Consider the following 27,240-nt stretch of genomic DNA (forward strand, 5'->3'; position numbering starts at 1 on the left):
CAAAATAAAGGTGTTCCAAAAAAGGTCCAGTCACCAGAACCACAAATACAAATTCCAACTAGACACTGTTGCACTGGAGCACACACAAAACTATACATACCTTGGCCTAAACATCAGCGCCACAGGTACCTTCCACAGAGCTGTGATCTGAGAGACAAGGCAAGAAGGGCCTTCTACGTCATCAAAAGGAATATCAAATATGACATCCCAATTAGGATCAGGCTAAAAATACTTGAATCGGTTATAGAACCCATTGCCCTCTATGTTTGTGAGGTCTGGGATCCGCTCACCAACCAAGAAAATAAGGAGAAAACTATAAAGCTGTTTGGCCCTAAACAGAGAGACACAGTGGCAGAATACCTGACCACTGTGACTAACCCAAGATGAAGGAAGGCTTTGACTATGTACAGACTCTGTGAGCATAGCCTTGCTATTGAGAGAGGCTGCCATCGGCAGACCAGCCTCTTAAGAGAAGACAGGCTCTGTGCTCACTGCCCACAAAATGAGGTGGACACCGAGCTGCACTTCCTAACCTCCTGCCCAATGTATGACCATATTAGAGACACATATTTCCCTCAGATTACAGACCCACAAAGAATTAGAAAACAATCCAATCTTGATATTGGTTGAAATACAGTACCACAGTTGTGACATCACAGCAACAAGATATGTGACCTGTTGCCACAAGAAAAGGGCAACCGGTGAAGAACAAACCACATTGTAAATACAACCCATATTTATGCTTATTTATTTTCCTTTTTGTACTTTAACTATTTGCACATCGTTACAACACTGTACATAGTCATACTATGACATTTGAAATGTCTCTAATTCCTTTTAAACTTTTGTTGTTTATTATTGTCTTTCACTTTTGTTTATTATCTATTTCACTTGCTTTGGCAATGTAAACATGTTTCCCATGCCAATAAAGCCCTTTGAATTGAAGAGAGAGAGTTGATTTTATCACCTGCTCGCTTAAGGTATGACAACAGTCTTTGACCGGTACCCCCTGTACATAGCCTCGCTAGTTATTTTATTGTTGCTCTTTAATAATTTGTTATTTTTCTATTTTCTTATTTATTTTTTACTTCAGTTAATTTTAGTAAGAAATTCTTAACACTTTTTTCATGAAACTGCATTGTTTGTTAAGGGCTTGTAAGTAAGCATTTCACTGTAAGGTCTACTTCACCTGTTGTACTCGGTACATGTGACAAATACAATTTGATTTGACTGAATATGTACAGGGTTTTACAACCTTTGTCTGGAATAAAAGCCGCAAATTAAACACTAAACAACATCCTATGACAAAGTCCAAAGGTGCCACCTCCCACTCCTACTGCCGGGTGTAATCATTAGTCCAAACAGTTCCAAAGAAACGAGTGATTCTATTGGACAGATTAAGGTAGGTCCCGCCCCGTTTCGTTCCGTTTATGAAACGTTTTGCAACAGAATTGGGATAATGACTACACCCCTGTTAACGCTAATGTTCCCTGGCAAATGTTTGCGGAAGTGGAAGCTTGAACAAATAACAGTTCAATTAATAATCTCTGTTGTATGCGAGATACACTCAACTTTTTCAATGATCTCGTTATTTGCGTCGTTGGTTTACAATGAATGTGTCAAAAATCAGCAACACACATTGACGAGTATTTAGTTATTTATTCTGCCCTCCCCTCCCAAAACAACTGGAAACGTGTGAGCTGTCCTACTACGTCGTCAGCTGAGACAGGCGACATGGCGACTTCAGCGGGCTTCAAGGTGCTGAGAAAACAGATTTGTGGCATTTAGTTAAATAATAATAATAATAATATATATATATATGTTTTGTTTTCATTGTCAACGGATCATGTTGTCTGTGAGGGTTTGTAAATAGTTTAACCGAAAACAGTTGGCTAGAAGTTGAGAAAGCCATTGTCGACACATGACAGTTAACGTTAGTTAGTAGAAGTTGCCTGTCCAGTTGGCAGAGTAATGCAGATTCATGTGAAACAAAGTGGTTTGCGGTCATAAGAAGTTACTTGTAAAATGTTGAACCTGTCTACTTCCAGAATACCAACAGGCTCATGTTGTTAGCTTTCATAGTTACAAGTCGAGTTAACTTGTTGTAACGTTACTAACAACCACCAAAACAAACATGCAAAACAGTTTAAAAGTTGTCAGGAAGTTGGTTGAGCCAGCTACCTAGTTAGCCACAACATCACATTTCTGAAAAGGTAGAAAGGTGAAAGAATGTGAAATTGGTCAATGTTCAAAGAGCAAAATTATAAACAATACAGCCAATGTATCCTGTTACATTATCACATGGACATAGCACTTGATTTGGATGAAGTTAGCTAGCTAGGTACACTAGGCATATTTGTTTACCAAGTCTCCAACAACAACATAACATGAGTTGTATCAAATCAAAATCAAATGTTATTTGTCACATACACATGGTTAGCAGATGTTAATGCAAGTGTAGCAAAATGCTTGTGCTTCTAGTTCCGACAATGCAGTAATAACCAACAAGTAATCTAACTAACAATTCCTAATCTACTGTCTTATACACAGTGTAAGGGGATAAAGAATATGTACATAAGGATATATGAATGAGTGATGGTACAGAGCAGCATAGGCAAGATACAGTAGATGGTATCGAGTACAGTATATACATGTGAGATGAGTATGTAAACAAAGTGGCATGGTTAAAGTGTATTCATCTCTGCATGCGTTTCCCTCTTTCTCTCTCAGGTTCTATATGAGCATGATGGAGTTTTTATACACACCGACCCAGAAAGTAGTGAGGAGCAGGATTCTCTGACTTCGGGATCCCTGCGTGTCCTGGACCAGGTATGTCAATATGGAACAACAGAGTGAGATGTGTCCTTCCCTGTTAGGATGTCCACAGATCAGACTCAACATTCCTTCTCCTCATTCCTACCAGGATGGAGACATAGTGCTGGAATATAAACCCGTGGAACATGTTGACCACTCTGCCATGCTGTGTGCTGCCAAGGTTAGACTTTATTTACATATCTTTTGATGTTATATATTCCATGTTTCAGGTCATCATAAACAAAGTGTACACATGTGCGTATATTAAAATACTAACAAGATGACTCTTATCAATCTTACTGGTACATTCATATAGAAAAACTGCTGATTGGCTTTTGGCCACAACTGTTGTCTGGTGCTGATAACACAGACAGACAGAGCAATTTGTTTAACATGGAAATAGCTGTTCTATCAGTCAGCCTACAGTAGCAGCCAATGTGTGGTGTTCAATATAGACCTACATTTCATGAGACTTTTAAAAAAAAAAACACGCAGGACTTGACGTGAACCTGTTTATCCACTTGTCCTTCAGACCAGGAGGTGACTGGAAATTGTGTTTGATGCAAGAAACCACTTAAAATACAATTCATTATTATTCTGACATTATTACAGGGAATTAGACAAATTATACTACCTTCTGCCTATTGGATACTTATATTATTCAAGCCTGTCTCAAAATACACAACTGCCCCTTTAAGACAACAACAAAAGCCCTTTACCTGACTCTCGTTTCAAAGATGTCTAGAAATGTACAAGTGTTGTGGTCTTGTAGGAAGCAATCACTCCCCTATTGCTGACTACAGATGACCTATCACTGGGCTAATAACAACGCAATTAGAACAGTAAAACTAAATGTTCTGTCATACCCGTGGTATACGGTCTGATATACCACAGCTGTCAGCCAATCAGCATTCAGGGCTTGAACCACCCAGTTTATAATTGTGTGTGTATAGGACTACTGCAGCTCTGATTGGTTATGCCACCGGTCTGTGTAGAGTACGGGCTGAGTGGTGCCTGTCAACGCAATAGAATCATACAGCGATGTGTTCTGACTACAACAACATCTCTTGCATTGTTAGTTTTGCCTACTAAGTCTTGCACAATTCGTTTTGTTTCGTTATGTTGCGTTGGAAGTGGCTAATAACGCATTGACTCGATCACAGTTAGTTTTGTTTCGTTATGTTGCGTTGGAAGTGGCTAATAACGCATTGACTCGATCACAATTCGTTTTGTTTCGTTATGTTGCGTTGGAAGTGGCTAATAACGCATTGACTCGATCACAGTTAGTTTTGTTTCGTTATGTTGCGTTGGAAGTGGCTAATAACGCATTGACTCGATCACAGTTAGTTTTGTTTCGTTATGTTGCGTTGGAAGTGGCTAATAACGCATTGACTCGATCACAATTCGTTTTGTTTCGTTATGTTGCGTTGGAAGTGGCTAATAACGCATTGACTCGATCACAATTAGTTTTGTTTCGTTATGTTGCGTTGGAAGTGGCTAATAACGCATTGACTCGATCACAGTTAGTTTTGTTTCGTTATGTTGTGTTGGAAGTGGCTAATAACGCATTGACTTGATCACAATTCGTTTTGTTTCGTTATGTTGCGTTGGAAGTGGCTAATAACGCATTGACTCGATCACAATTAGTTTTGTTTCGTTATGTTGCGTTGGAAGTGGCTAATAACGCATTGACTCGATCACAATTCGTTTTGTTTCGTTATGTTGCGTTGGAAGTGGCTAATAACGCATTGACTCGATCACAATTCGTTTTGTTTCGTTATGTTGCGTTGGAAGTGGCTAATAACGCATTGACTCGATCACACTTCGTTTTGTTTCGTTATGTTGCGTTGGAAGGGGCTAATCACGCATTGACTCGATCACATTCCCACAGCTTAAAGGGAAATGTTGATAGTGTTAACCGCCTACCCAGCCAGCCACCTACCCAGCCAGCCACCTACCCAGCCACCTACCCAGCCACCTACCCAGCCACCTACCCAGCCCCCTACCTACCCACCTACCTACCCACCCAGCCAGCCACCTACCCAGCCACCTACCTACCCACCCAGCCAGCCACCTACCCAGCCACCTACCTACCCACCCAGCCAGCCACCTACCCAGCCACCTACCCACCCACCCAGCCAGCCACCTACCCAGCCACCTACCTACCCACCCAGCCAGCCACCTACCCAGCCACCTACCCAGCCACCTACCTAACCACCCAGCCAGCCACCGACCTACCCACCCACCCAGCCAGCCACCTACCTACCCAGCCACCTACCTACCCAGCCACCCCACCCAGCCAGCCACCTACCCAGCCAGCCACATACCCAGCCACCTACCCACCCAGCCACCTACCCACCCAGCCACCTACCCACCCAGCCACCTACCTACCCAGCCACCTACCTACCCAGCCACCTACCTACCCAGCCAGCCACCTACCCAGCCACCCACCCAGCCACCCACCCAGCCACCTACCCAGCCACCTACCCAGCCACCTACCCAGCCACCCACCTACCTACCCAGCCAGCCACCTACCTACCCACCTACCCAGCCACCTACCCAGCCACCTACCTACCCACCCAGCCAGCCACCTACCCAGCCACCTACCTACCCACCCAGCCAGCCACCTACCCAGCCACCTACCTACCCACCCAGCCAGCCACCTACCCAGCCTCCTACCTACCCACCCAGCCAGCCACCTACCCAGCCACCTACCTACCCACCCAGCCAGCCACCTACCCAGCCACCTACCCAGCCACCTACCCAGCCACCTACCTACCTACCCAGCCAGCCACCTACCCAGCCACCTACCCAGCCACCTACCTACCCACCCAGCCAGCCACCCACCCAGCCACCTACCTACCCACCCAGCCAGCCACCTACCCAGCCAGCCACCTACCCACCCAGCCAGCCACCTACCTACCTACCCACCCAGCCAGCCACCTACCCAGCCACCTACCCAGCCAGCCAGCCACCTACCTACCCACCCAGCCAGCCACCTACCTACCCACCCAGCCAGCCACCTACCCAGCCACCTACCTACCCACCCAGCCAGCCACCTACCCAGCCACCTACCTACCCACCCAGCCAGCCACCTACCCAGCCAGCCACCTACCCAACAAGCCAGCCACCCACCCAGCCACCTACCTACCCACCCAGCCAGCCACCTACCTACCTACCTACCTACCCAACCAGCCAGCCACCTACCCAGCCACCTACCTACCCACCCAGCCAGCCACCTACCCAGCCAGCCACCTACCCACCCAGCCAGCCACCTACCCAGCCACCTACCTACCCACCCAGCCAGCCACCTACCTACCCACCTACCTACCCACCCAGCCAGCCACCTACCCAGCCACCTACCTACCCACCCAGCCAGCCACCTACCCAGCCACCTACCTACCCACCCAGCCAGCCACCTACCCAGCAACCTACCTACCCACCCAGCCAGCCACCTACCCAGCCACCTACCTACCCACCCAGCCAGCCACCTACCCAGCCAGCCACCTACCCAACAAGCCAGCCACCCACCCAGCCACCTACCTACCCACCCACCCAGCCAGCCACCTACCTACCCACCTACCTACCCAACCAGCCAGCCACCTACCCAGCCACCTACCTACCCACCCAGCCAGCCACCTACCCACCCAGCCAGCCACCTACCCAGCCACCTACCTACCCACCCAGCCAGCCACCTACCCAGCCAGCCACCTACCCAACAAGCCAGCCACCCACCCAGCCACCTACCTACCCACCCAGCCAGCCACCTACCTACCTACCCACCCACCTACCTACCCACCCAGCCAGCCACCTACCCAGCCACCTACCTACCTACCCACCCAGCCAGCCACCCACCCACCCACCCAGCCACCTACCTACCCACCCAGCCAGCCACCTACCTACCTACCCACCTACCTACCCACCCAGCTAGCCACCTACCAAGCCAGAACTCTGTAAAGTATATAGATAGTACAACATTTTGGGGTCACTTACACATTTCTGAAAAACAGCAGATTAAAAAAAAAATGGAATATCTACGTAGGCGTACAGAGGAGCATTATCAGCAATCATCACTCCTGTGTTCCAATGGCACGTTATGTAGCTAATCCAAATTTATAGTTTCAAAAGGCTAATTGATCATTAGAAAACCCCTTTTCACAGAACAGTGCAAACTGGTTCTAACCAAAAGAGAAGTAGAAGGCCCCGGTGCACAACTGAGCAAAAGGGCAAGTACATTTGTGTCTGGTTTGAGAAACAGATGCCTCACATGTCCTCAACTGGCAGCTTCATTAAATAGTTCCTGCAAAACACCAGTCTCAACGTCAACAGTGAAGAGGCGACTCCGGGATGCTGGCCTTCTAGGCAGAGTTGCAAAAAATAAATCCATATCTCAGACTGGCCAATTAAAAATAAAATATTGAGATGGGCAAAAGAACAAACACTGGACAGAGGAAGATTTGGGGAAAAAAAAGTGTTATGGACAGACGAATCTGAGTTTGAGGTGTTAGGATCACAAAGAAGAACATTCATGAGATGCAGAAAAGATGCTGGTGGAGTGCTTGATGCCATCTATCAAACATGGTGGAGGCAATGTGATGGTCTGGGGGTGCTTTGGTGGTGGTGAAGTGGGAGATTTGTACAGGGTCAAAGGGATCTTGAAGAAGCAAGGCTATCACTCCATTTTGCAACGCCATGCCACATACCCTGTGGACGGAGCTTAATTGGAGCCAGTTTCCTCCTACAACAGGACAATGACCCAAAGCACAGCTCCAAACTATGCAATAACTATTTAGGGAAGGAGCAGTTCGCTGGTGTTCTGTCTATAATGGAGTGGCCAGCAGTCACTGGATCTCAACCCTATTGACTGTTGTGGGAGGAGCCTGACCGTATGGTACTTAAGAAGTGCCCATCAAGCCAATCCAACTTGTGGGCGGGGCTTCAGGAAGCATGGGGTGAAATCTCTTCAGTGTACCTCAACAAATTGACAACTAGAATGCCAAAGGTCTGCAAGGCTGCAATTGCTGCAAATGGAGGATTCTTTGACAAAAGCAAAGTTTGAAGGACACAATTATTATTTAAATTAAAAATCATTATTTATAACCTTGTCAACGTCTTGACTATATTTCCTATTCATTTTGCAACTCATTTCAGGTATGTTTTCATGGAAAACAAGGACATTTCTACATGACCCCAAACTTGTGAACAGTACTGTGGATAGTACAGTATATGGGTGTGTGTACTGTATGTAGATAGTACAGTATCTGGGTGTGTGTACTGTATATAGATAGTACAGTATATGGGTGGGTCTGAGTATACCTGTATTCTCTCTCCCAGGAGTCGAGCTCTGTGTTTGAATGGGGACAGCGGCACCAGGGTCCAAGCCAAGACCCAGGAGACAAGCCTACCAGGCAGGTGGAGCACCAGCTGAGCTGTGAGACAGAATGGGACATGGTTCACACTGTTCAGTTCAGGAAGAAACCCAGCAACAATGAAGGTGAGTGGAAGAGAACACAGCAGAACAGAGTAGGCCTGGGTAGGCCACAGTAGAACATCCTAGAACACAGCAGAACATCCTAGAACACAGCAGAACACCCTAGAACACAGCAGAACACCCTAGAACACAGCAGAACAGAGTAGGCCTGGGTAGGCCACAGTAGAACACCCTAGAACACAGCAGAACACCCTAGAACACAGCAGAACAGAGTAGGCCTGGGTAGGCCACAGTAGAACACCCTAGAACACCCTAGAACACAGCAGAACACCCTAGAACACAGCAGAACACCCTAGAACACAGCAGAACAGAGTAGGCCTGGGTAGGCCACAGTAGAACACCCTAGAACACAGCAGAACACCCTAGAACACAGCAGAACACCCTAGAACACAGCAGAACACCCTAGAACACAGCAGAACACCCTAGAACACAGCAGAACACCCTAGAACACCCTAGAACACCCTAGAACACCCTAGAACACCCTAGAACACCCTAGAACACAGCAGAACACCCTAGAACACAGCAGAACACCCTAGAACACAGCAGAACAGAGTAGGCCCGGGTAGGCCACAGTGGGAACACAGCAGAACACCCTAGAACACAGCAGAACACCCTAGAACACAGCAGAATACCCTAGAACACAGCAGAATACCCTAGAACACAGCAGAACACCCTAGAACACACTAGAACACCCTAGAACACACTAGAACACCCTAGAACACACTAGAACACCCTAGAACACACTAGAACACCCTAGAACACAGCAGAACACCCTAGAACACAGCAGAACAGAGTAGGCCCGGGTAGGCCACAGTGGGAACACAGCAGAATACCCTAGAACACAGCAGAATACCCTAGAACACAGCAGAATACCCTAGAACACAGCAGAACACCCTAGAACACAGCAGAACAGAGTAGGCCCGGGTAGGCCACAGTAGAACGCCCGAGAACACAGCAGAACACCCGAGAACACAGCAGAACACCCGAGAACACAGCAGAACACCCGAGAACACAGCAGAACACCCGAGAACACAGCAGAACAGAGTAGGCCCGGATAGGCCACAGCAGAACACCCTAGAACACTGCAGAACACCCTAGAACACTGCAGAACACCCTAGAACACTGCAGAACACCCTAGAACACTGCAGAACACCCTAGAACACAGCAGATCACCCTAGAACACAGCAGAACACCCTAGAACACAGCAGAACAGAGTAGGCCCTGATAGGCCACAGTAGAATGGCCATTGATTTGACCTGTTTATTTAGTCAGGGAAAGTCATGGAGAACATATCAATGTTTTAGCATCATCATGCTTCCTCTATGGAGAGACAAATGTCACTATTCCTACTGCAATGAGAAATGTCCGGTTTCTTTGATCTGTCAAAGTCTTGTACTGGAACCGCAATGTCTAGTACTGGAACCGCAATGTCTAGTACTGGAACCGCAATGTCTAGTACTGGAACCGCAATGTCTAGTACTGGAACCGCAATGTCTAGTACTGGAACCGCAATGTCTAGTACTGGAACCGCAATGTCTAGTACTGGAACCGCAATGTCTAGTACTGGAACCGCAATGTCTAGTACTGGAACCGCAATGTCTAGTACTGGAACCGCAATGTCTAGTACTGGAACCGCAATGTCTGGTACTGGAACCGCAATGTCTGGTACTGGAACCGCAATGTCTGGTACTGGAACCGCAATGTCTGGTACTGGAACCGCAATGTCTGGTACTGGAACCGCAATGTCTGGTACTGGAACCGCAATGTCTGGTACTGGAACCGCAATGTCTGGTACTGGAACCGCAATGTCTGGTACTGGAACCGCAATGTCTGGTACTGGAACCGCAATGTCTGGTACTGGAACCGCAATGTCTGGTACTGGAACCGCAATGTCTGGTACTGGAACCGCAATGTCTGGTACTGGAACCGCAATGTCTGGTACTGGAATCACAATGTCTGGTACTGGAACCACAATGCAACATAATTGTTGTTCTTGGCCTTGCCGTTCTGTGGTTCTTCCTGGCGAGACTTAACCTTGTTAAGCGTGCAGCGGTCTCTCTCATATATACAGTATATTTCTCTCTCTCTCCCTCCTCTCTGGCTGGAATTCCAAAACACCTCCCCTCTTTACGTCCAGAAGCTGCTTTAGCAGAGCGACCATGATTAAGTTGGTTGGAGGAGAGGAGACTAATTGCTTCAGTTTTCCCACAGTACGATCAATCTTCTCCAGCAGGCCCTTGGGGGATTAATCAGGCCTCCTGCTACTTCCTGCTCTGCAGACATTTAAATGTCAAGCGAGTCAAATTAAAAAGCATTACACATGGATCTATACAACTATAGATGAAGTGTGGCATGAACGTTGTGCTGCTTGTCTCTCTGCATTAGGAAAACCCCTAGCGAGAATACACACACATACTCTCATTTGTGTGTGTCTCTCTTCTGTGTGTTTGTACATGTGTTGTGTATCTAAACCCCCCCCCTCTCTCTCCATCTCTCCCCCTCTCTCCCCCACCTCATTGTGTGAGTACATGTGTAGTGCTGTGTATCTAAACCCCCCACTCCACCTCCCTCACCTCATTGTGTGTTTCTGTGTATATCCTGTCTCTAAACCCCCCCTCTCCATCTCCCCCCTCTCCACCTCCCTCACCTCATTGTGTGTTTCTGTGTATATCCTGTCTCTAAACCCCTCTCCCTCTCTCTCCAGGTGCTCCTCCTCAACCCGCTCCCATCCCAGAGAAGAGTAAGGGTTCCCGGCTGTTGTTCCGTCTCAGTGACCTGGCCTCGGTCAGGGTGAAGGAGGAGGGCTGGTCCTACCTGGTGTTCACCCTCAGAGACAGCAACATGGGGGTTGAGCTGCCTGCCCTACACTTTCACCAGGGAGGTAGTGAAGTCTTCCTGGACTGTCTCAGGAAGTACATGCTGCTGACAGAGTACGTAGACCAGACAGTACATATACATGTTGCTGACAGAGTACGTAGACCAGACAGTACATATACATGCTGCTGACAGAGTACGTAGACCAGACAGTACATATACATGCTGCTGACAGAGTACGTAGACCAGACAGTACATATACATGCTGCTGACAGAGTACGTAGACCAGACAGTACATATACATGCTGCTGACAGAGTACGTAGACCAGACAGTACATATACATGCTGCTGACAGAGTACGTAGACCAGACAGTACATATACATGTTGCTGACAGAGTACATAGACCAGACAGTACATATACATGCTGCTGACAGAGTACGTAGACCAGACAGTACATATACATGTTGAGATGCATGCTGCTGACAGAGTACATAGACCAGACAGTACATATACATGCTGCTGACAGAATACATAAACACACTCAACTTCGTCTCTCAAAAACAGAACTGCGGGAGCGGGGCTAGGTGAGGGAGCTGGGGCTAGGTGAGGGAGCGGGGCTAGGTGAGGGAGCTGGGGCTGGGTGAGGGAGCTGGGGCTGGGTGAGGGAGCTGGGGCTGGGCGAGGAGCTGGGGCTGGGCGAGGGAGCTGGGGCTGGGCGAGGGAGCTGGGGCTGGGCGAGGGAGCTGGGGCTGGGCGAGGAGCTGGGGCTGGGCGAGGAGCTGGGGCTGGGCGAGGGAGCTGGGGCTGGGCGAGGGAGCTGGGGCTGGGCGAGGAGCTGGGGCTGGGCGAGGGAGCTGGGGCTGGGCGAGGGAGCGGGGCGAGGGAGCGGGGCGGGGCGGGGCTGGGCGAGGGAGCTGGGGCTGGGCGAGGGAGCTGGGGCTGGGCGAGGAGCTGGGGCTGGGCGAGGAGCGGGGCTGGGCGAGGGAGCGGGGCTGGGCGAGGGAGCGGGGCTGGGCGAGGGAGCGGGGCTGGGCGAGGAGCGGGGCGAGGGAGCTGGGCGAGGAGCGGGGCGAGGGAGCGGGGCGGGGCGGGGCTGGGCGAGGAGCGGGGCTGGGCGAGGGAGCGGGGCTGGGCGAGGGAGCGGGGCGAGGGGCTGGGCGAGGGAGCGGGGCGAGGGAGCTGGGCGAGGGAGCGGGGCGAGGGAGCGGGGCGGGGCGGGGCTGGGCGAGGGAGCGGGGCTGGGAGCGGGGCTGGGCGAGGGAGCGGGGCTGGGCGAGGGAGCGGGGCTGGGTGAGGGGGCTGGGCGAGGTGGCTGGGCGGGGCTGGGCGAGGGGGCTGGGCGAGGGAGCTGGGGCTGGGCGAGGAGCGGAGCTGGGCGAGGGGGCTGGGCGAGGGAGCTGGGGCTGGGCGAGGAGCGGGGCTGGGCGAGGGAGCTGGAGCTGGGCGAGGGAGCTGGAGCTGGGCGAGGAGCTGGGGCTGGGCGAGGGAGCTGGGGCTGGGCGAGGGAGCTGGGGCTAGGCGAGGAGCGGGGCTAGCGAGGGAGCTGGGGCTGGGCGAGGGAGCTGGGCGAGGGAGCGGGGCTGGGCGAGGAGCGGGGCTGGGCGAGGGAGCGGGCGAGGAGCTGGGCGAGGGAGCTGGGCGAGGAGCTGGGGCTGGGCGAGGAGCTGGGCGAGGAGCTGGGCGAGGGAGCTGGGCTGGGCGAGGGCGAGGAGCTGGGCGAGGGAGCTGGGCGAGGAGCGGGGCTGGGCGAGGAGCGGGGCTGGGCGAGGGAGCGGAGCGGGGCTGGGCGAGGAGCGGGGCTGGGCGAGGGAGCTGGGCTGGGCGAGGGAGCGGGGCTGGGCGAGGGAGCTGGGGCTGGGCGAGGGAGCTGGGGCTGGGCGAGGGAGCTGGGGCTAGGCGAGGGAGCTGGGGCTAGGTGAGTCTAATACAACTTATTCCACTTAATTCAAATGTTTAAAAAAACAAAACAACTTTAGCAATAGAAAAAGTCAGGGAAGAGTGTTGTATGTATTGCCTCTGGTCACACTGGGTATGTGGTGATCTTTGTGTTCCTCGAAGGGCCACTATCCTATGTCAGCCAAGGCACAAGCCCAGTCCCACGGTGAACACAATTACAGGTTAAACAGACAGTTACTAGTGGACTGAGCAGAGCAATCACGCCCTGGACAGACGCACTCCAAAACACACTGCGCTCTAGAATTGAAAGTCAAGTCTTTCCCAGTGCTGGAGACGATTGCTTTCAGGAAAGTATGACAGTCCCCCCCCCCCCAGTCCCCACCCCTTCCCCCAGTCCCCACCCCCTCCCCCAGTCCCCACCCCCCAGCCAGATGTAGCCTGTTCTGCTGTACAAAAAACAGTGGCCCGGTACCCACACACCAGGTGGTCTGGTTAGTTCTGTGGCCGCATGTGAAGAGGCGTTAAGTCTGAGGTCTTGTCCCAAATGGCACCCTATTCCCTATAATAGTGCTCTACTTTTGACCAGAGTCCTATGAGCCCCGGTAGAAAGTAGTGCACTAAATAGGGAATAGGGTGCCGTTTTGGTACACATCCTGAAAGTGGTTTCTGTTCTGCTTCCACTCTGCCAGGTTCAGTTTAAAACATAAATAAAATGAATGCATTTTTATTTGTCACCTGCTTTCGTAAACAACAGGCAGGTTCAGACGAGCTTTGAAATGCTTTAAGGCTTCCCTTTTCCAGCAATGTAGAGAGAAAGATACAACTCTCTGCTGCTATCCCCTCTGTGGGTTCCTCCTATCCCCCCTGTGGGTTCCTCCTATCCCCCCTGTGGGTTCCTCTCTGCTGCTATCCCCCCCGTGGGTTCCTCTCTGCTGCTATCCCCTCTGTGGGTTCCTCCTATCCCCCCTGTGGGTTCCTCCTATCCCCCCTGTGGGTTCCTCCTATCCCCCTGTGGGTTCCTCTCTGCTGCTATCCCCCCTCTGGGTTCCTCTCTGCTGCTATCCCCCCTGTGGGTTCCTCTCTGCTCCTATCCCCCTCTGGGTTCCTCTCTGCTGCTATCCCCCCTGTGGGTTCCTCCTATCCCCCTCTGGGTTCCTCTCTGCTGCTATCCCCCTGTGGGTTCCTCTCTGCTGCTATCCGCCCTGTGGGTTCCTCCTATCCCCCTGTGGGTTCCTCCTATCCCCCCCTGTGGGTTCCTCCTATCCCCCCTGTGGGTTCCTCCTATCCCCCCTGTGGGTTCCTCCTATCCCCCCTGTGGGTTCCTCCTATCCCCCTGTGGGTTCCTCCTATCCCCCTCTGGGTTCCTCTCTGCTGCTATCCCCCTGTGGGTTCCTTTCTGCTGCTATCCCCCTGTGGGTTCCTCCTATCCCCCCTGTGGGTTCCTCCTATCCCCCCTGTGGGTTCCTCCTATCCCCCTGTGGGTTCCTCTCTGCTGCTATCCCCCTGTGGGTTCCTCCTATCCCCCTGTGGGTTCCTCCTATCCCCCTGTGGGTTCCTCCTATCCCCCTGTGGGTTCCTCTCTGCTGCTATCCCCCTCTGGGTTCCTCTCTGCTGCTATCCCCCTGTGGGTTCCTCCTATCCCCCTGTGGGTTCCTCCTATCCCCCTGTGGGTTCCTCCTATCCCCCTGTGGGTTCCTCTCTGCTGCTATCCCCCTGTGGGTACCTCTCTGCTGCTATCCACCCTGTGGGTTCCTCTCTGCTCCTATCCCCCCGTGGGTTCCTCCTATCCCCCTGTGGGTTCCTCCTATCCCCCCTGTGGGTTCCTCCTATCCCCCTGTGGGTTCCTCCTATCCCCCCTGTGGGTTCCTCCTATCCCCCTGTGGGTTCCTCTCTGCTGCTATCCCCCCTGTGGGTTCCTCTCTGCTGCTATCCACCCTGTGGGTTCCTCTCTGCTCCTATCCCCCCGTGGGTTCCTCCTATCCCCCCTGTGGGTTCCTCCTATCCCCCCTGTGGGTTCCTCCTATCCCCCCTGTGGGTTCCTCTCTGCTGCTATCCCCCTGTGGGTTCCTCCTATCCCCCCTGTGGGTTCCTCCTATCCCCCCTGTGGGTTCCTCTCTGCTGCTATCCCCCCTGTGGGTTCCTCTCTGCTGCTATCCCCCCTGTGGGTTCCTCCTATCCCCCCTGTGGGTTCCTCCTATCCCCCTGTGGGTTCCTCTCTGCTGCTATCCCCCCTGTGGGTTCCTCCTATCCCCCTGTGGGTTCCTCCTATCCCCCTGTGGGTTCCTCTCTGCTGCCATCCCCCTGTGGGTTCCTCCTATCCCCCTGTGGGTTCCTCTCTGCTGCCATCCCCCCTGTGGGTTCCTCCTATCCCCCCTGTGGGTTCCTCTCTGCTGCTATCCCCCCCGTGGGTTCCTCTCTGCTGCTATCCCCCTGTGGGTTCCTCCTATCCCCCCTGTGGGTTCCTCTCTGCTGCTATCCCCCCTGTGGGTTCCTCTCTGCTGCTATCCCCCCTGTGGGTTCCTCCTATCCCCCCTGTGGGTTCCTCCTATCCCCCTGTGGGTTCCTCTCTGCTGCTATCCCCCTGTGGGTTCCTCCTATCCCCCTGTGGGTTCCTCCTATCCCCCTGTGGGTTCCTCTCTGCTGCCATCCCCCTGTGGGTTCCTCCTATCCCCCCTGTGGGTTCCTCTCTGCTGCCATCCCCCCTGTGGGTTCCTCCTATCCCCCCTGTGGGTTCCTCTCTGCTGCTATCCCCCCCGTGGGTTCCTCCTATCCCCCTGTGGGTTCCTCTCTGCTGCTATCCCCCCTGTGGGTACCTCTCTGCTGCTATCCGCCCTGTGGGTTCCTCCTAACCCCCTGTGGGTTCCTCCTATCCCCCCTGTGGGTTCCTCCTATCCCCCCTGTGGGTTCCTCCTATCCCCCCTGTGGGTTCCTCCTATCCCCCCTGTGGGTTCTTCCTATCCCCCCCGTGGGTTCTTCTCTGCACCTTTGTTAGCAGATATAATGGCCAGAAAGAGAGGTTAAACTGTGGCGTTTGATGGTAAATTTAAGTGGGTGTCAGTGCAATTCCTAAATTCACCACTAGAGGGCTTCAGGTTCTATTGAAGTCAGTCCATTCAGTTGCAGTCAAATATATTAATATCATTACACAATTTCAGTTGCAGTCAAATATATTAATATCATTACACAATTAACTATTTCTTCTAACATATGTCAAAATTCACCAATCGAATGGTGTTCACACGTTTATTTGTTTGATTTACAACTGGCACAGGACCCCAAAAAATGTGACCTAAACTTAAATTCGGGGCTCCCGAACGGCGCAACGGTCTTAGGTACTGCATCTCAGTGCAAGAGGCGTCACTACATTCCCTGGTTCGAAATCCAGGTTGTATAACATCCGGTTGTGATTTGGGAGTCCCATAGGGCGGCGCACAATTGTCCCAGCGTCGTCCGTGTTTGGGTGGGGGTAGGCCGTGTTTGGGTGGGGGTAGGCCGTGTTTGGGTGGGGGTAGGCCGTGTTTGGGTGGGGGTAGGCCGTGTTTGGCAGGTGGTAGGCCGTGTTTGGCAGGTGGTAGGCCGTGTTTGGCTGGGGGTAGGCCGTGTTTGGCTGGGGGTAGGCCGTGTTAGGCAGGGGGTAGGCCGTGTTTGGCTGGGGGTAGGCCGTGTTTGGCTGGGGGTAGGCCGTGTTTGGCTGGGGGTAGGCCGTGTTTGGCTGGGGGTAGGCCGTGTTTGGCTGGGGGTAGGCCGTGTTTGGCCGGGGGTAGGCCGTGTTCGGCCGGGGGTAGGCCGTGTTCGGCCGGGGGCAGGCCGTGTTCGGCCGGGGGCAGGCCGTGTTCGGCCGGGGGCAGGCCGTGTTCGGCCGGGGGCAGGCCGTGTTCGGCCGGGGGCAGGCCGTGTTTGGCCGGGGGCAGGCCGTGTTCGGCCGGGGGCAGGCCGTGTTCGGCCGGGGGCAGGCCGTGTTTGGCCGGGGGCAGGCCGTGTTTGGCCGGGGGCAGGCCGTGTTTGGCTGGGGTCGGCTGTCATGGTAAAAAGATAGAGACCTTGTTCTTAACTGACTTGCCAAGTTAAATAAAGGTTAAATAAAAAATAAAACATTTAAAAAAAAAAAAGATTTTTCACTTCCAACTAAAAAAATGTTCTGGACCAAAAAATTCAAAATTCTAATTACTTTGTTTGGAGGCAAGTAATTCTCGGCAAGTGTAATTTATCCTACTTGTAGTAAGTTGCAGGTGCCTACAGTGTAATTTATCCTACTTGTAGTAAGTTGCAGGTGCCTACAGTGAAATGTATCCTACTTGTAGTAAGTTGCAGGTGCCTACAGTGTAATTTATCCTACTTGTAGTAAGTTGCAGGTCCCTACAGTGTAATTTATCCTACTTGTTGTAAGTTGCAGGTGCCTACAGGGTAATTTATCCTACTTGTTGTAAGTTGCAGGTGCCTACAGTGTAATTTATCATACTTGTGTTAAGTTGCAGGTGCTTACAGTGTAATTTATCCTACTTGTTGTAAGTTGCAGGTGCCTACAGTGTAATTTATCCTACTTGTTGTAAGTTGCAGGTGCCTACAGTGTAATTTATCCTACTTGTAGTAAGTTGCAGGTGCCTACAGTGTAATTTATCCTACTTGTAGTAAGTTGCAGGTGCCTACAGTGTAATTTATCCTACTTGTTGTAAGTTGCAGGTGCCTACAGTGTAATTTATCCTACTTGTAGTAAGTTGCAGGTGCCTACAGTGAAATGTATCCTACTTGTAGTAAGTTGCAGGTGCCTACAGTGTAATTTATCCTACTTGTAGTAAGTTGCAGGTCCCTACAGTGTAATTTATCCTACTTGTTGTAAGTTGCAGGTGCCTACAGGGTAATTTATCCTACTTGTAGTAAGTTGCAGGTGCCTACAGTGTAATTTATCCTACTTGTTGTAAGTTGCAGGTGCCTACAGTGTAATTTATCATACTTGTGTTAAGTTGCAGGTGCTTACAGTGTAATTTATCCTACTTGTTGTAAGTTGCAGGTGCCTACAGTGTAATTTATCCTACTTGTTGTAAGTTGCAGGTGCCTACAGTGTAATTTATCCTACTTGTTGTAAGTTGCAGGTGCCTACAGGGTAAAAATGGCCGTTCAACCAGTGTTGAAAAGCATCAGTAGTACTTCATCACATCAAATCAAGTGTTGTTTGTCACATGCTTCGTAAACAGTGAAATGCTTCCTGATGGGCCCTTTACCAACAACGCAGAGTTAAACATAAATGCAGACTGTGACACGAGGCAAAAATACACAGTGAGTAAAGATAACATGGCTGTATACAGGAAGTACCAGGTAATAACATGGCCGTATACAGGAAGTACCGGGTAATAACATGGCTGTATACAGGAAGTACCGGGTAATAACATGGCTGTATACAGGAAGTACCGGGTAATAACATGGCTGTATACAGGAAGTACCGGGTATTAACATGGCTGTATACAGGAAGTACCGGGTAATAACATGGCTGTATACAGGAAGTACCGGGTAATAACATGGCTGTATACAGGAAGTACCGGGTAATAACATGGCCGTATACAGGAAGTACCGGGTAATAACATGGCTGTATACAGGAAGTACCGGGTAATAACATGGCTGTATACAGGAAGTACCGGGTAATAACATGGCTGTATACAGGAAGTACCGGGTAATAACATGGCCGTATACAGGAAGTACCGGGTAATAACATGGCTGTATACAGGAAGTACCGGGTAATAACATGGCTGTATACAGGAAGTACCGGGTAATAACATGGCTGTATACAGGAAGTACCGGGTAATAACATGGCTGTATACAGGAAGTACCAGTACTGAGTGGATGTGCAGAGGTATGAGGTAATTGAGGTAGATAGGGGTAAAATGACGAGGCAACAGGATAGATAATAGACGGTGGTAGCAACATATGTGGTGAAAGTGTGTGTGGGGTCAGTATGCGTGTGTGTGTGTGTGTGTGTGAGCATGTGGGTAGAGTCCCGTGTGTGTGTGTGGGGTCAGTATGCGTGTGTGTTGGGGTGTGAGCTGTGTGTGTGTGAGCATGTGGGTAGAGTCCAGTGTGTGTGTGTGTGTGTGGGGTCAGTGTGTGTGTGGGGTCAGTGTGTGTGTGTGTGTGTGTGTGTGTGGGGTCAGTATGTGTGTGTTGGGTCAGTATGTGTGTGTTGGGTCAGTGTGTGTGTGTGTGTTGGGGTGTGAGCTGTGTGTGTTGGGGTCAGTATGTGTGTGTGTGTGTGTGTTGGGGTGTGAGCTGTGTGTGGGGTCAGTATGCGTGTGTGTGTGTGTATTGGGGTGTGAGCTGTGTGTGTGTGAGCATGTGGGTATTGTCCAGTGTGTGTGTGTGTGTGTGTGTTGGGGTGTGAGCTGTGTGTGTGTGTTGGGGTCAGTATGCGTGTGTGTGTGTGTGTGTTGGGGTGTGAGCTGTGTGTGTGTGGGGTCAGTATGCGTGTGTGTGTTGGGGTGTGAGCTGTGTGTGTGTGTGTGAACATGTGGGTAGAGTCCAGTGTGTGTTGGGGTGTGAGCTGTGTGTGTGTGGGGTCAGTATGCGTGTGTGTGTTGGGGTGTGAGCTGTGTGTGTGTGTGTGAGCATGTGGGTAGAGTCCAGTGTGTGTTGGGGTGTGAGCTGTGCGTGTGTGAGCATGTGGGTAGAGTCCCGTGTGTGTGTGTGTGTGGAGTCAGTATGCGTGTGTGTGTGTGTTGGGGTGTGAGCTGTGTGTGTGTGAGCATGTGGGTAGAGTCCCGTGTGTGTGTGTGTGGAGTCAGTATGCGTGTGTGTGTGTGTTGGGGTGTGAGCTGTGTGTGTGTGTGAGCATGTGGGTAGAGTCCTGTGTGTGTGGGGTCAGTATGCGTGTGTGTTGGTGGTGTGAGCTGTGTGTGTGTGTGAGCATGTGGGTAGAGTCCAGCGTGTGTGTGTGGGGTCAGTATGCGTGTGTGTTGGGGTGCGAGCTGTGTGTGTGTGTGAGCATGTGGGTAGAGTCCAGCGTGTGTGTGTGGGGTCAGTATGCGTGTGTGTTGGGGTGTGAGCTGTGTGTGTGTGTGAGCATGTGGGTAGAGTCCAGCGTGTGTGTGTGGGGTCAGTATGCGTGTGTGTTGGGGTGTGAGCTGTGTGTGTGTGTGAGCATGTGGGTAGAGTCCAGCGTGTGTGTGTGGGGTCAGTATGCGTGTGTGTGTGTGTGTGTGTGTGAGCATGTGGGTAGAGTCCAGTGTGTGTGTGTGGGGTCAGTATGCGTGTGTGTTGGGGTGTGAGCTGTGTGTGTGTGTGTGAGCATGTGGGTAGAGTCCAGTGTGAGTCTTGTTCAGCAGTCTTATGGTTTGGGGATAGAAGCTGTTCAGAGTCCTGTTGCTTCCAGACATTGGTACCGTTTGCCGTGTGGTATCAGAGAGAACAGTCTACGACTTGGGTGACCTTCCTGCCGCTGAAAAACATCCCCACAGCATGATGCTGCCACCACCATGCTTCACCGTAGGGATGGTGCCATGTTTCCTCCAGGCATGATGCTGCCACCACCATGCTTCACCGTAGGGATGGTGCCATGTTTCCTCCAGGCATGATGCTGCCACCACCATGCTTCACCGTAGGGATGGTGCCATGTTTCCTCCAGGCATGATGCTGCCACCACCATGCTTCACCGTAGGGATGGTGCCATGTTTCCTCCAGGCATGATGCTGCCACCACCATGCTTCACCGTAGGGATGGTGCCATGTTTCCTCCAGGCATGATGCTGCCACCACTATGCTACACCGTAGGGATGGTGCCATGTTTCCTCCAGGCATGATGCTGCCACCACCATGCTTCACCGTAGGGATGGTGCCATGTTTCCTCCAGGCGTGACACTTGGCATTCAGGCCAAGGAGTTCAATCTCGGTTTCCTCAGACCAGAGAATCTTGTTTCAGAGTCCTTTAGGTGCCTTTTGGCAAACTCCAAGCGGGCTGTCTTGTGCCTTTTACTGAGGAATGGATTCCGTCTGGCCTGATTGGTGGAGTGCTGCAGAGATGGTTGTCCTTCTGGAAGGTTCTCCCAACTCTGGAGCTCTGTCAGAGTGGCCATCAGGTTCTTGGTCACCTCCCTGACCAAGGCCCTTCTCCCCTGGATTGCTCAGTTTGGCCGGTTGGCCAGCTCTAGGAAGAGTGTTGGTGGTTAAAACAATATTGGGAACCTTCAATCCTGCAGAAATGTTTTGGTACCCTTCCCCAGCTCTGTACCTCGACACAATCCTGTCCCGGAGCTCTAAGGACAATTCCTTCGACCTCATGGCTTGGTTTGACATGCACTGTCATATGTGGGACTCTATATATACAGGTGTGTGCTTTTTCAAATGTCCAATCAATTGAATTTATCACAGGTGGACTCCAATCAAGTTGTAGAAACATCTCAAGGATGATCAATGGAAACAGCATTAATCCGAGCTCAATTTCGAGTCTCATAGCAAAGGGTCTGAATACCTATGTAAATAAGGTATTTCCGTTTATTAAATTTTAAGGCATTTGCAAACATTTCTAAAAACCTGTTTTTGCTTTGTCATTATGGGGTTGTGTGTGTAGATTAGTGAGTATTTTTGGCTTCTTTAATCAATTTTAGTATAAGGCTTTAATGTAACAATGTGGAGAGAAAAAAATCAAGGGGTCGGAATGCTTTCCAAATGCACTGTATGTCCCTTATGAGTACCGGTAGCCTCATTTAATTCACATGATTATTATTGGCAATCTCATCAACTGGTGTTACTGCTGATGTTGTTTACAACGTGATACAGTCACGCCTTCATAAAACATAATGCATCACAATATTGATGTGGACGTGTCTTGTTGGCCAGCGCTCAGTGTACACTGTTTGGTACAGTAACCAGGACTGTGTTGACTCGGGGGTAGAGGTTTTAACACAGACTACAGTACCTGACATCTATGAAAGGACACTACAGGATAACCCTGGGTGTGTCTGTTTGGTTTTGTGTTTATTTGTTTGTTTCATGATTTCCCTACACATTGATTACCTCCCCATAAGGAGTAGAAAGGGGTGTGGTCCCGTTTGTTTAACCATCTACTGTGACATCAGCATGGTACTATATATAGAGGTGCTGTGAGAACCGAGAACCGAGGCCCCAGCATACAGCCCCCAGTGGCGCTGTGAGAATAGCCCCCCCTCTCAGCGGCGCTGTGAGAACAGGGCCCCCCCCCCCCAGCGGCGCTGTGAGAACAGGGCCCCCCCCCCAGCGGCGCTGCGAGAACAGGGCCTCCCCCCCAGCGGCGCTTTGAGAACAGGGCCTCCCCCAGCGGCGCTGTGAGAACAGGGCCCCCCCAGCGGCGCTGTGAGAACAGGGCCCCCCCAGCGGCGCTGTGAGAACAGGGCCCCCCCCAGCGGCGCTGTGAGAACAGGCCCCCCCCCCAGCGGCGCTGTGAGAACAGGCCCCCCCCCAGCGGCGCTGTGAGAATAGCCCCCCCAGCGGCGCTGTTATCATTTACAGGTGGCTTCATTGCTCATCCAGCAGTGATTTATGTTGTTTCTGCTGCGTTGCTACAGAACCTGGGAGGAGAGATACTCACTCACTCACTCACTCACTCACTCACTCACTCACTCACTCACTCACTCACAGGCTCTGGTCTAATGTAGTGAACAGGGAATTGGGCTCTGGTCTAATGTAGTAAACAGGGAATAGGGCTCTGGTCTAATGTAGTAAACAGGGAATAGGGCTCTGGTCTAATGTAGTAAACAGGGAATAGGGCTCTGGTCTAGTGTAGTAAACAGGGAATAGGGCTCTGGTCTAATGTAGTAAACAGGAAATAGGGCTCTGGTCTAGTGTAGTAAACAGGGAATAGGGCTCTGGTCTAGTGTAGTAAACAGGGAATAGGGCTCTGGTCTAGTGTAGTAAACAGGGAATAGGGCTCTGGTCTAGTGTAGTGTAGTAAACAGGGAATAGGGCTCTGGTCTAGTGTAGTGTAGTAAACCGGGAATTGGGCTCTGGTGTAGTGTAGTAAACAGGGAATAGGGCTCTGGTCTAGTGTAGTAAACAGGGAATAGGGCTCTGGTCTAATGTAGTGTAGTAAACAGGGAATAGGGCTCTAGTCTAATGTAGTGTAGTAAACAGGGAATAGGGCTCTAGTCTAATGTAGTGTAGTAAACAGGGAATAGGGCTCTGGTCTAATGTAGTGTAGTAAACAGGGAATAGGGCTCTAGTCTAATGTAGTGTAGTAAACAGGGAATAGGGCTCTGGTCTAATGTAGTGTAGTAAACAGGGAATAGGGCTCTGGTCTAACGTAGTGTAGTAAACAGGGAATAGGGCTCTGGTCTAATGTAGTGTAGTAAACAGGGAATAGGGCTCTGGTCTAACGTAGTGTAGTAAACAGGGAATAGGGCTCTGGTCTAACGTAGTGTAGTAAACAGGGAATAGGGCTCTGGTCTAATGTAGTAAACGGAATAAGGCTCTGGTCTAGTGTAGTAAACAGGGAATAAGGCTCTGGTCTAATGTAGTAAACAGGGAATAGGGCTCTGGTCTAATGTAGTGTAATAAACAGGGAATAGGGCTCTGGTCTAATGTAGTGTAGTAAACAGGGAATAGGGCTCTGGTCTAGTGTAGTGTAGTAAACAGGGAATAGGGATCTGGTCTAATGTAGTGTAATAAACAGGGAATAGGGCTCTGGTCTAAAGTAGTGTAGTAAACAGGGAATAGGGCTCTGGTCTAACGTAGTGTAGTCAACAGGGAATAAGGCTCTGGTCTAATGTAGTGTAATAAACAGGGAATAAGGCTCTAGTAAACAGGGAATTGGGCTCTGGTCTAATGTAGTGTAGTAAACAGGGAATAGGGCTCTGGTCTAATGTAGTGTAATAAACAGGGAATAAGGCTCTGGTCTAATGTAGTGTAATAAACAGGGAATAAGGCTCTTGGAAACAGGGAATAGGGCTCTGGTCTAATGTAGTGTAGTAAACAGGGAATAGGGCTCTGGTCTAATGTAGTGTAGTAAACAGGGAATAGGGCTCTGGTCTAATGTAGTGTAGTAAACAGGGAATAGGGCTCTGGTCTAGTGTAGTGTAGTAAACAGGGAATAGGGCTCTGGTCTAGTGTAGTGTAGTAAACAGGGAATAGTGCTCTGGTCTAATGTAGTGTAGTAAACAGGGAATAGGGCTCTGGTCTAGTGTAGTGTAGTAAACAGGGAATAGTGCTCTGGTCTAATGTTGTGTAGTAAACAGGGAATAGGGCTCTGGTCTAATGTAGTGTAGTAAACAGGGAATAGTGCTCTGGTCTAACGTAGTGTAATAAACAGGGAATAGGGCTCTGGTCTAATGTAGTGTAGTAAACAGGGAATAGGGCTCTGGTCTAATGTTGTGTAGTAAACAGGGAATAGGGCTCTGGTCTAATGTAGTGTAGTAAACAGGGAATAGGGCTCTGGTCTAATGTAGTGTAATAAACAGGGAATAGGGCTCTAGTAAACAGGGAATAGGGCTCTGGTCTAATGTAGTGTAATAAACAGGGAATAGGGCTCTAGTAAACAGGGAATAGGGCTCTGGTCTAATGTTGTGTCGTAAACAGGGAATAGGGCTCTGGTCTAATGTAGTGTAGTAAACAGGGACTAGGGCTCTGGTCTAATGTAGTGTAATAAACAGGGAATAGGGCTCTAGTAAACAGGGAATAGGATGCCATTTGAGAGACAGCCCAGTCTCAGCCCTGTATGTGTCCAACAGAATCACACAACTGTCTGTTCATCTATCAGGTGTTTTGTAACAGTTTCTCAGTGGCCTTTAGCAACGCTTTCCCCTCTCTAGTGGTAATAATACCTGCTGTCACACCGTGTGTGTCCCAAACCCCGCACTATCCCCTGTATAGAGGGGCTCTGGTAGGAGTTAGTGCTCTATATATGGGATCGGGTGCCATTTGGGACGATAGTAACCGCTGTCACACCGTGCTGTGTCCCAAACCCCACACTATCCCCTGTATAGAGGGTCTCTGGTAGGAGTTAGTGCTCTATATATGGGATCGGGTGCCATTTGGGACGATAGTAACCGCTGTCACACCGTGCCTGTGTCCCAAACCCCACACTATCCCCTGTATAGAGGGTCTCTGGTAGGAGTTAGTGCTCTATATATGGGATCGGGTGCCATTTGGGACGACGGCTGTGGGATTTATCTGCGTGCGGGGAGCTGCTATTGCAGTTTATCCCTTTTTTTATTCTCTAGATGCTGCCGTGCTGTGATTGGTTATTAAAGGCTTCTCTTCCCTTCAACGGATGGGACAGTTTTAACGTGTTTGTGTTTCTACACCATGTCTATGCTAATGCTGCGGGTGGTGAGTTGCAGTGTGTTCTGTGTGTGGCTGGCTACATTGTGTTGGTGTGGCCTTCTCTTACCTTCCCTCTGCTGTGTCAGGCTAACAGTCTACTGGTCTCTTAGGACCAATTGTGAGGGGGGGAGAGAGAGACTGTCAATTCTAATAACCCCTCTTAGCCCTCTCCTCGTTTTCGAGTGTCCCTCGGTGTGGGAGTGTCCCTCCAGGCGGAGCATTTAGTCGTAGGGAGAGATAAATACCCCTATGGAGTGGGACATCACTCATGCACAGCAGAAGCCGCCAAAGGATTGCTCACCTCGCACTTCACTGAAGACGAGCCTCGTGTTTTTCACCATGCCAGTACTGACGGCAGTAATAGCATTACTTATGATGTATTTCTCATGCAACAACACGTACTCACCGTATGAGAAACAAATGGGAACCGCAAAACAATAATGGGGTGGTAATGTAGCTGTCCTCTGGCTGTGGTTCAATGTGGAGTAGTAATGTAGCCGTGGTTCAATGTGGAGTAGTAATGTAGCTGTCCTCTGGCTGTGGTTCAATGTGGAGTAGTAATGCAGCTGTCCTCTGGCTGTGGTTCAATGTAGAGTAGTAATGTAGCTGTCCTCTGGCTGTGGTTCAATGTGGAGTAGTAATGTAGCTGTGGTTCAATGTGGAGTAGTAATGTAGCTGTCCTCTGGCTGTGGTTCAATGTGGAGTAGTAATGCAGCTGTCCTCTGGCTGTGGTTCAATGTAGAGTAGTAATGCAGCTGTCCTCTGGCTGTGGTTCAATGTGGAGTAGTAATGTAGCTGTCCCCTGGCTGTGGTTCAATGTAGAGTAGTAATGTAGGTGTCCCCTGGCTGTGGTTCAATGTAGAGTAGTAATGTAGCTGTGGTTAAATGTGGAGTAGTAATGTAGCTGTCCTCTGGCTGTGGTTCAATGTAGAGTAGTAATGTAGCTGTGGTTCAATGTGGAGTAGTAATGTAGCTGTCCTCTGGCTGTGGTTCAATGTGGAGTGGTAATGTAGCTGTCCTCTGGCTGTGGTTCAATGTGGAGTAGTAATGTAGCTGTGGTTCAATGTGGAGTAGTAATGTAGCTGTCCTCTGGCTGTGGTTCAATGTGGAGTGGTAATGTAGCTGTCCTCTGGCTGTGGTTCAATGTGGAGTAGTAATGTAGCTGTCCTCTGGCTGTGGTTCAATGTGGAGTAGTAATGTAGCTGTGGTTCAATGTGGAGTGGTAATGTAGCTGTGGTTCAATGTAGAGTGGTAATGTAGCTGTCCTCTGGCTGTGGTTCAATGTAGAGTAGTAATGTAACTGTGGTTCAATGTGGAGTAGTGATGTAGCTGTCCTCTGGCTGTGGTTCAATGTAGAGTAGTAATGTAGCTGTCCTCTGGCTGTGGTTCAATGTGGAGTGGTAATGTAGCTGTCCTCTGGCTGTGGTTTAATGTGGAGTAGTGATGTAGCTGTGGTTTAATGTGGTATAGTAATGTAGCTGTCCTCTGGCTGTGGTTCAATGTAGAGTGGTTATGTGGCTGTCCTCTGGCTGTGGTTCAATGTAGAGTAGTGATGCAGCTGTCCTCTGGCTGTGGTTCAATGTGGAGTAGTAATGTAGCTGTCCCCTGGCTGTGGTTTAATGTAGCTGTCCCCTGGCTGTGGTTCAATGTAGAGTAGTGATGTAGCTGTCCTCTGGCTGTGGTTCAATGTGGAGTAGTAATGTAGCTGTCCTCTGGCTGTGGTTCAATGTGGAGTAGTGATGTAGCTGTCCTCTGGCTGTGGTTCAATGTGGAGTGGTAATGTAGCTGTCCTCTGGCTGTGGTTTAATGTGGAGTAGTGATGTAGCTGTGGTTCAATGTGGAGTAGTAATGTAGCTGTGGTTCAATGTGGAGTAGTGATGTAGCTGTCCTCTGGCTGTGGTTCAATGTAGAGTAGTAATGTAGCTGTCCTCTGGCTGTGGTTCAATGTG

The 27,240-nt window shown here is 50.4% G+C and overlaps 1 protein-coding gene across 22 annotated transcripts in view; it reads left to right on the top strand.

The window, feature by feature from the left end:
- Positions 1–1,484: 1,484 nt before the first annotated feature.
- The window catches only part of LOC135515570 (TBC1 domain family member 15-like), a 91,186-nt gene continuing 65,430 nt past the window's right edge, over positions 1,485–27,240 (top strand). For all 22 annotated transcript variants that reach the window (XR_010451818.1, XR_010451819.1, XR_010451826.1 and 19 more), the window contains exons 1-5: positions 1,485–1,758; positions 2,731–2,829; positions 2,924–2,995; positions 8,149–8,308; positions 11,010–11,235. Coding sequence is in view for 2 of the 22 variants with exons in the window: in XM_064939190.1 (XP_064795262.1) it covers positions 1,615–1,758; positions 2,731–2,829; positions 2,924–2,995; positions 8,149–8,308; positions 11,010–11,235 (701 nt within the window). In the remaining 20 variants the exon portion in view is untranslated. The remainder of the gene's footprint in view (positions 1,759–2,730; positions 2,830–2,923; positions 2,996–8,148; positions 8,309–11,009; positions 11,236–27,240) is intronic.

This window comes from Oncorhynchus masou, chromosome 27 (genome assembly GCF_036934945.1).
Source record: "Oncorhynchus masou masou isolate Uvic2021 chromosome 27, UVic_Omas_1.1, whole genome shotgun sequence".
NCBI lineage: Eukaryota > Metazoa > Chordata > Actinopteri > Salmoniformes > Salmonidae > Oncorhynchus > Oncorhynchus masou.